Source organism: Brassica oleracea, chromosome C4 (assembly GCF_000695525.1).
Source record: "Brassica oleracea var. oleracea cultivar TO1000 chromosome C4, BOL, whole genome shotgun sequence".
NCBI classification, from domain to species: domain Eukaryota; kingdom Viridiplantae; phylum Streptophyta; class Magnoliopsida; order Brassicales; family Brassicaceae; genus Brassica; species Brassica oleracea.
The window spans coordinates 49,970,195-49,979,648 of NC_027751.1; the positions used below are offsets into that span (position 1 = coordinate 49,970,195).

Consider the following 9,454-nt stretch of genomic DNA (forward strand, 5'->3'; position numbering starts at 1 on the left):
TTTGATTCTAATAGAGAAACTCTATAATTTAATATTCAATAAATTACTAAATGTATTATTTTATTAATAAAAGTTAGTTTTGACAATCCAGTACATGTATCTTTATTTTGAATGGACAATAAATATGATACAATATGATAAGATAACAAAATAATAAATTAATAAATTTTTAAAACACTTTATGTAAATATATGATTTTAATATAAATAGAAATTAATTATTAATATATATGAAATATATAAATAAACAAAATATTGTCTTTTTATTTTCTATTCACAATTTTAAAATATTTTAATGTTATTTTTCACTTTACACTTAAAAATATATTTATATTAAGGTATATATTTGTATATATCTACTAATAGAATAAGAATAACTAAAAAAATTATATGTAAAATTTAATCAACATATACTTTAAAGAACAATTCTCTTTAACATAAAAATATATTTCGAAATGTATATTTAAAAAAAAAAATCTATAGATTTAACGTTATTAATTTGTATTTTTACTGTATATATTTTATATATGGTGTTTGGATATCGTCTATATATGAGTTAATATAGTCTTATTCTTTGAATTTTATGATAACATTATGGTAGAATGTCCCATTAAATCATAATCTTAACAAAACAATCACATCAATCAATAATTAAATAATCGTCCGATCTTAGAGTGAGTTACGTATTATTTAGTTTGTTGGAGTAATACGTAATTACATTACATTTAATTAATCTTCTAGAATAAACATTTAATTAATCTAGAATAAATATTACATCTACATCCTGGTTTATACATTACATCTCATTTAATTATATTAAACCAAATAAATGAGGATTCTAGAATAAACATTACATCGAAGTCAAAAAAAAAAAAAACAATAAACATTACATTACATTTAATTAATCTTCTTCTTCTACTACGGGTGTGATTGGTAGTGGCTGTGAGTGCTCTCTACAGCCTCATTTCTTTCTAAAGCACTAAATCTACACCAATCTTGATTTCTATTTTTTTTTAAGTTCACGGCCTTTTTATAAAATCCACAGCACCTCTTTGAAATTATGTCTTTACAATTTTTCTGCAGAGACAAAAACCTACCGCCCATATTTAAAGACTTTTAAAAATTAAAAATCTAAAGCCAAAGCAATAAAAACCACAGCAATATTTCTACAGTCAAAAAATGAAATCACAGCAGTTACCGATCAACCCCTGCATCCTGATTATCCAAATCCGCCCAATCGGATCCTTTGTTACCCGACGGGTCGTTGAATAAAGACTCAATTTTTTGCGTTCCTCTCTAGATTATAGGCGCCGGGTTAAGTTTGTCGGAGTAAAATGGCTCAGAACGCTGTTGTCGGCGAGTACTTGGTGGGTCGACAAATAGGGTCGGCACATCCAAAGTTCAATCCTTTCAGCTTAAAGAGTATGGTTCTTGCCGTTACTCTGTTTCTGAATTGAGCTTGACGGTTGTTGAATGTCTTTTGTTTTGATGATGTAAGTCTCCTGGGAAAATTACATACATTTGGTGTTGGATTATTGCAAAGGAGGTGGGTGATCTGTCTGTGTTCCCCTGAAGCTACTGCCAAAGCATTTCATGTTACAGTTAGGTAAACTCTTAAGGCATGTACGTACTCTTTTAGATCTTTAAAAGAGGTGAAAGGATGTTGTGGAATGCTTTTCTGTTAGTTTCCGTTAAACATCTTCTCTTCTTAATCAATGTAACAGAGATAGAGAGTGTTAGAGATTCAATCTTTGTTGAAATTATAGCAAGAATCAGCTCGTGTGCAGCAACAATTGCATTGCAGAACTAGTCCATGAAAGAAAGGGTAACCAAACTTTACACTGTTTATGTGGTTATCACCTGTGCTATTTTGCCAGACAACATCAGTTTCTAATCATTTTCTTTTCAATATTCTTTGCATAGATAAAATCATAGCCATGATGGATCAGAGGAGATCTCCTGTCAGATTCAGACGCAGTTTTATTCAGGAGATTGAGCTTGCTGAAGAACTTGCCTAGAGTATCGAACCTGGTATGTAATGTTTTTTCTCTTTGTAAAAAAGAGGAAACACTTATGCTCTCTCTTTGTGGTATTCAAGATCTAAAAATGTTTTCATCTTCTTGGTTGTAGGGAATACAATGATGCCTGATGCAATGCAGACAATATTTGAAGCAGCCCTTGATCTTGGAAAACTTGGTGGAGTGAGTTTTGATGAAACAATTAAAATCTAAAGAATCTAACTTCATTCTCATATATAAACACACACACAGGTTCAACTCCAATATTGGTTGTGGCTTTTACTGCAGGTTAATGTTGTAACATGTTCTTTGTTCTATCATAGATTAAAGTGAAATGTTTCTAGAGAGAGCAAGATGGTGGAAACATCATTCATGAAGGGCGAGAAAAGAGAGGCAAATCCAAAGACGCAAGAGATCAAACGACTTAGACACAAAACAGATGGTGAAATCTAAATCGAAGTAACCCAAAAACAAAAAAAACAAATGATTACATAATGAGAAAGATTTTAAGATCCATTATCAACGGAACACGTCACTAAAACACAACCACCCCACTAAACATGTCTTACTATATAAGAATCATCAATGCAGTAAGAGTCTTAAGACACAAACAAAACAAGAAGAAGCATGAAGTGTTGTAAGCTTACTGCATTGGCTTTGATGAATCTTCTAATCACATTGGTTTCCATTGAAGCGGCTGGTGAGTGTGGTCGCATGCCCATTGGTCAAGCCGCGGCTAGCTTAAGCCCGTGTTTGCCTGCTACAAAGAACCCGAGGGGTAAGGTTCCACCGGTTTGCTGTGCCAAAGTGGGTGCTCTCATCAGAACCAACCCTCGTTGTCTTTGTGCTGTCATGCTTTCTCCTTTGGCCAAAAACGCTGGAATCAATCCTGGAGTCGCAATCGCTATTCCCAAACGTTGTAACATCCGCAACCGCCCAGCTGGCAAGCGATGTGGACGTATGGATTCATCTAAATCTCATAAGTAATGTATAATGTATGAAGTTCTTGACTTACCTTTTACATGCCTTTATGTGTTTTTGCAGGTTACATTGTTCCATGAAGATTTAACTTCGCTTTGGATCTTTTAGGATCAAAATGATGAGAAGTTCTCAAGATTTAAAAATAAATGTTTTCACTTACCTTTGTAGAGGAGAAATGTGAACTATATATCCTTAATAATCTATGTTGTTGAACTATATATGAGTATGCATTATTTATTGCAATATATGAATAAAGTGTTTTTTTCTGTTTCACTTTGTCTAATGTTGTGACATTTTTGGTATGTTGTGCTTTAGCTTTATGATACACACAATAAATACGGTCAATACGAAGAAGTACTGTAATTGAAAATGAGAGCATTACATGTAGCCATATTTTGGGTTGGGTATACAACACTTTAAAGCACTTTATGCTGGTGGTGTAGAGTTGAGATTCCCATACTCATGTGAACAATGATAATAGTGATCGAATTTATAAAATGTAAACATACTAGTTAAACTTCTCTTGTTGCAATTAATTGGTAATTTTATTGAATGGTGGACTTTTATAACAACCGTTGGATTAAAGATAAAAAAGAAAAATCTGAAAGTTAGAGATTATTAAGTGTTATGTCTTTCTTTTTACTTGTGTTCAAACACACACTTTGTACTGGATAAGGTGTGATCAAGAAATTAATGGTTGATAACATTAATTAATGGTTGACAACATAAATTTAAAAGTCAACACATTGTTTATGCTGTTAAACATCACTAAAGAATCTATTCCATACTAGTTATATATATGTGCATTCTCAATTTTTATCATTGTATTGTTTTTAATTTGCATATTAAATGATGGTCTAAAGCAATTTTCTTGTGGAACGAAAGCATTAAATAATATAGTAATGATTTGTCCTTTTCGAAGTGAAACAAAAATAATGCTCTATTAGTGACCAAATTTTTCTTGAAATCCACACACAACATAACTCCTTTACTATCAATTTCGAACGTTCGGGGGCAGTGAATAAATGAATATGGTTCAGAAAACCGTACCAATAACAAAAATTGAATTTCAAGTCACTAAATGTTGGGTTAATAAACGTGCCAAAGAAAAAGCCCATTGTCCCAATAACCTTTCGGTACATCGTAATAGAATCTTTTCAACACTTTCCACGTGGCGAGTAAACAAAAAGCCACGTGTAACAACAGTCAAACCAGTCAAAGCCACAACGGATATTATCTTGTCTCCCGCCTTTCTTTATAAAAAGCACACAAACAAGAAACAGAGACTTATTATTATCTCTGCAACTCTGAAACCTCCGTTTGACCCTTTTACCTTTCGAGAGAGAAGAAAGAAGGATGACGAAGCTCGACGTTCTCCGTCGCTACCTCCTCCCGTGCGTCTCACCTCCGACGAATCCAACCGCCGCGCCGCCATCCACCGGACCAGTCTCCAAGAAACGTCTCAGCACTTCCCTCAGAGACGACATCGACGTCCAAGACTCCGCTTCTTCCTCCGCCTCTTCCTCCGAGGCCACATCCTTCGCCGCCGCCGTTGATTCCGACTCCGACTACCTCTCCGTCGCGACGCAGCCGCCGAGACCCTCGAAGACGATGGTCATCGGTACGCTATTCGGGAGGAGAAAGGGACACGTGTGGTTCTGCGTGCAGCACGACCGTCTCTCCGTTAAACCTCTCCTCCTCCTCGAGCTCTCCATCGCGACGAGCCAGCTTGTTCACGAGATGGGTTCTGGTCTCGTTCGCGTCGCTCTTGAGTGTCCCACCCGGCCTGAGTTGAAGTCTTGCCTCTTGAGATCAGTGCCGGTTTGGACCATGTTCTGCAACGGGAGGAAGCTAGGGTTTGCTGTGAGGAGGAGAGCCAAGGACGAGACGAGAGTGATGTTGAAGAAGCTTGAGTCGATGACTGTTGGTGCGGGCGTGTTGCCGTCGGGTTCCGGGTCGGGGGAAGCGGATCTTGACGAGGTTATGTATATGAGAGCGAACTACGAGCATGTTGTTGGAAGCTCTGACTCCGAGTCGTTTCATCTCATCAACCCGGATGCTAACTCGGCTCAAGAACTCAGCATCTTCTTGCTCAGAACCTCTGCCTAATTACCTTCTTGTGGTATAATTATGAATGCTTTTCATCTATAGGTTTAGAGGTCCTAGTGTTTTGACTTCTTATTAGTGAGAAATTTCTAAGTGGATTTGAGTTCTCGATTGTTAAACATTTTTTGTTAGGGAGATTGACAAGTTTTCAAGATGTTTATCGAGTGTAATGATAAAGACACTTTCAAGATTTTGTTTAGTAAGATTCTTTTCTTGAAGCAATCTTGTCACTATTACAAATACAAAACGTAGCATAAAGCAGACAAAACAAAACTTGCTGTATATAGTGTAAAATGTTTAAGATCAAGAAACAGACAATAACAATACAGAACTGTGATGTCAGGAGATTGCTCGCGTGGGAAAGACAAGTGTAAAGGATGATGCATTTGAATGTTACTTAACGCTCAAATGCAACTCAAACCTATACACTCCAAGGTGGTGGTACTCAGTAGTAGTAGTAAGAAAAGTAAAATTTACTACCAAAGGGGGAAACAAAAAATGATGTTATCTTTCTTCTCCTAATAAAATACTAAAACTCCTCTAAGGGGCAGGAGGAGGACATAAGAGAGTTTTCAAGCTCTCGTATACCATGAAAGTGATGCCAACGCCTGGAACCACTTTGTAATATTCAGGCAATAATCCTCTGTACAGCCCTCTCATGCCTTCTGACTTGAATATGTGTTTGAATGTTCCGAAAAGCCCCGTGTTGTACACTCTCGCTCTTCCACCAGCTCCTTCCACTTGCTTTCTCCTTCTCACAAGATCCAATGGAAACGTAGCTACAACATTATGGGAATGCAAAATTTAGTCAACAGATACATATAGTAAATTGCAAGTATATGTTTCTAAGAACAAAGCTGATAGAGAAATGGTTTAGTGTTTACAAACCTGTAGAAGAAGCAACTCCAGCTAGACTTCCACAACCAAGACTAATAATCAATGTTGAATCAACTGGCCTATGAGATAGCCAAAATGATTTCAGAGACTCATACGTAGCAAAGTTGATTGCAAGCGTTGGCCCAACACCCTGAATAAGAGAAAAGACGTACCACGAAGCAGTTAACAATCAGCACACTTAGCATATGACACAAGAGAACAAAGGAAAGCTTACCAACATAGTAGCACCAAGTCCTTTGTACAAACCCAAAAGGCCCTCTTCTCTACATATGGTACGGAAAGCATGACCAATACCCTGGTAGTACATTGTATTTCTCTGCAAAGGAACAAACTTAACGCATTTAGGCCAAGGACAGACAAAAGAGACACTGCTCACATCAAAAGAAGAATAAAGTTTCCAAACCTGTGCAGCAAGACGTGTCCTAACAAGATCAAGAGGATACGTAGCAGAAGCAGCTGTAATTCCAGCCAAGCCACCGCTAACAAAGTGAACAAAAGGGCTGCTACTCCCATTCCCTAAATAGCTCTGTAAGATTGGATTCGAATAGAAAAACTGCAAAAACAAAACAGTATTTTGTTAGACTGAGAAGACACAATCCACAAAGAGACTATAACGCAGCTCACTTTGTTATATTTCTCATATGCATAGAAGTTCAACGCCGAATAAGGAAGCCTGTGCGCTACTGTAACCATGTTCCCTTTCCAAAAGGCTCTAACTCCTTCCTCGTTGACGATACGAGAAGCTTCACGCCACAAACCCGGCTTGCTCAACACGGCAGCTTCTGACTGCATTCCTTGCAGCTGAAAAAAAAAAAGAGACAACAACAACAACAAAGCTTAGAGACAAGAGAGCTGTAATAATAACCAAAACCCATTAATCTCTGATAAGCAACAAATCCAAAAGAGAGAGACTTGAGACCTGAAAGAGGATTGTGAGGCGAGCTAGAGGAGCGGTGCACGTCTTGCTGAAGGCGCCGGCGATACCTCCGGCGAGGAGATTCTCGACGGTGCCGAAACGCGGCTGAGGGGGCTGTTTCTGTGATAAACTCAAGGCTCCGGCGTCTGCGACGGTGGTGCGCACGGCGGCGGCGGAATTGAGAGCGCTCTGTGCTCCGTCAACCGCCGAGCTGACTCTAGCGTCAATGTTCATCTCTATTGGATTGGTGGATTTGGAAGCGAAGGTCACATGAATTGGAGGGGGTTGGATTGCGAATTGAGATTGGAGAGATCGACATGGGAGAGAAAGGGGAAAAGGAAACGTCTTTGGAGAAACCCTAAACTTGCTTGGAGAATGAGGAGGGTATTTTGGTCAAAACACCTAAGATACGGAGATACCGGGAATATGCGTCACAGTTCGGTTTAGGTCCGACCAAACCAAGCACCGAAATCAATTTGCCAAGTCACCAATCGGTTTGATTTTAAAACCGAATAGAAATCGAAAAATAGATAAGCTCAAAAACCAAGCACCGTTATTATTATCATTGATCCCAATAGCATATGGATTATATAGTGGAGAAGTTTTATACTGTAATTATTTTGTGTGTTGACTCTATTGACTGAAAATGTTAACTTCTTGTAAAAGGTGTAGAGTACGAGTTAATTCCACTGAAACTTGAACTTGTTGACTGGAAAATATGTGGAATGTATAAGGGGTAGATAAAGTCTTTTATCATTATATTATGCATAATTTTCAGGAAACATCAAGTATTTTGATACAAAAGAAAAGGTTTAAAACGTCATGTATAAACGAACAGAGGGAGTAAAATTTACTGTTCTTAAAATTTGAATTCTAAAAACTTAACTTATATAAAACTATGCATATATCTATCAAATTCTTAAAAACATTACAGTGTAATATTTTCTTAAATTTTTAATATATTTAAATCTCAATGCAACTCTTAGTATATATAAAACTATGCATATATCCATAAAATTCTTAAAAAAATTACAGTGTAATATTTTCATAATTTTTTAATATATTTAAATCTCATTGCAACTCTTAACAAATAACAAATCTTTCCATTTTTAAAATCAATAAACTCTATAAACGTAACTACCAATAACCCCATTTTTTTGTCACGAACCAATAACCCCGTTTATTTTGGGTTTTAATGGTACTTATCAATGGTGAAGTTATATGAACACCGAGAACAAAACTCTACTCTTTTGGCGTCAAAGTTTCACATGTTGCATATTATTATCCTTTTATCCCTAACTAAAACTTTCTATGATTTAACATGTAAAATACTAAAAGTCTAAGTCAATCCAAGCTAAACACGCTATTGTTTACAGGAAAACATCAGAGAAGAAAATAATATTACCGAGACTTAATAGATAACCTAGAGATTTCATTACTCTCAAACTCAAGCCTCAATGTGTGTTTTGTAACATGGATGTCGGGGAAATCATCGTGGTAACTCTACTTCTTGTTATTTTCGTATTGTGGGTTCTTACAGGCTTTTGGTGCAAAGGAGGTGTCAATCCTGATGATGGTGTCGTTACAGGAGGAGGTGATCATGGAAATGATAGCAATCGTGGGGATATTGAAGACGGAGGTGATGGTGGAGATGATACCAATGGTGGGGAAACTGAAGGCGGAGGTGATGGTGGAGATGATAGCAATGATGGGGATATTGAAGGCGAGGTGGAGGAGGTGGAGATCACGGTGGTGACGGTTGACGCTGCGATGCAATCTTCACTAACTCTTAGTTGAACTAGCTAGACTTTTTCTATGTCTCGTTTTTTCCTTGGTTATAATGTTTTTTGTGTTGCTTACGGCTCATAGCCAAGTTGTTAGAAGACTTAATTTCTTTATCTCGTTACTTCGTTAGACTTATAGGATTTCATAATCCCCTATATATTATTTGTGAAACATTACGACTTCTTTTTGTAGCCACATGTCATCACTAGGATGATTCTTAGAATTACTAGAAAAATAGGTTGGTCCATCTAATTATATAATAAATTTTTTATTAAACTAATCATAAATTCATTATTAATGTCATTTATTATTTCCTTAAATAAAGATTATGGAATTGTCTAATGTGGATAAAGTATATATGACAATTAATGATTTTGAATAATAAAGATCTGATAAAAAAATGTATCTTCTATCAAATTCGTTTAATTTAAAACTATTAAAATAACTTTTAAAAAACACAATAACCATATTATAAAAAATTAGATTTTTCTGTATATTTTATATTTTGAGTTTTAAAAAATGACTATAAATTACTAAAACTGTTAAAAGTCTCACATTCAAATTTTGCGATCCATGGTTTAAAATTTTTGTTATGACAAAATACAAATAATTACAAAATCATATAAGTAAAAGTCTAATTTAATTAATCATTAAGATTTAAAATATATATGTATATATATCATTCTAAATTAAACTATAAACCATATTGAATAAATAAATATTTTAGTTTCAAAATTTACTTTGAATAATTT

The 9,454-nt window shown here is 35.8% G+C and overlaps 3 protein-coding genes across 3 annotated transcripts; 2 read left to right on the forward strand and 1 right to left on the reverse strand.

Annotated features, from left to right (window-relative positions):
• Nucleotides 1-2,340: 2,340 nt before the first annotated feature.
• Nucleotides 2,341-3,271, forward strand: LOC106340228 (non-specific lipid-transfer protein 1-like). Its single transcript, XM_013779105.1, has 2 exons — nt 2,341-2,975; nt 3,062-3,271. The coding sequence occupies exons 1-2, from the start codon at nt 2,645-2,647 to the stop codon at nt 3,076-3,078; spliced, it is 348 nt and encodes a 115-aa protein (XP_013634559.1). The 5' UTR covers nt 2,341-2,644; the 3' UTR covers nt 3,079-3,271.
• Nucleotides 3,272-4,308: 1,037 nt separating this feature from the next.
• On the forward strand, nt 4,309-5,234 carry LOC106341030 (protein MIZU-KUSSEI 1-like). The gene has a single exon (XM_013779847.1). It carries the CDS (start codon nt 4,355-4,357, stop codon nt 5,105-5,107), a length of 753 nt encoding a protein of 250 aa, XP_013635301.1. The 5' UTR covers nt 4,309-4,354; the 3' UTR covers nt 5,108-5,234.
• Nucleotides 5,235-5,328: 94 nt separating this feature from the next.
• On the reverse strand, nt 5,329-7,275 carry LOC106339591 (mitochondrial substrate carrier family protein B-like). Its single transcript, XM_013778429.1, has 6 exons — nt 6,921-7,275; nt 6,626-6,802; nt 6,405-6,554; nt 6,216-6,317; nt 5,993-6,131; nt 5,329-5,883 (listed from the first exon to the last, which is right to left on the reverse strand). Exons 1-6 carry the CDS (start codon nt 7,149-7,151, stop codon nt 5,645-5,647), a joined length of 1,038 nt encoding a protein of 345 aa, XP_013633883.1. The 5' UTR covers nt 7,152-7,275; the 3' UTR covers nt 5,329-5,644.
• Nucleotides 7,276-9,454: the final 2,179 nt, after the last annotated feature.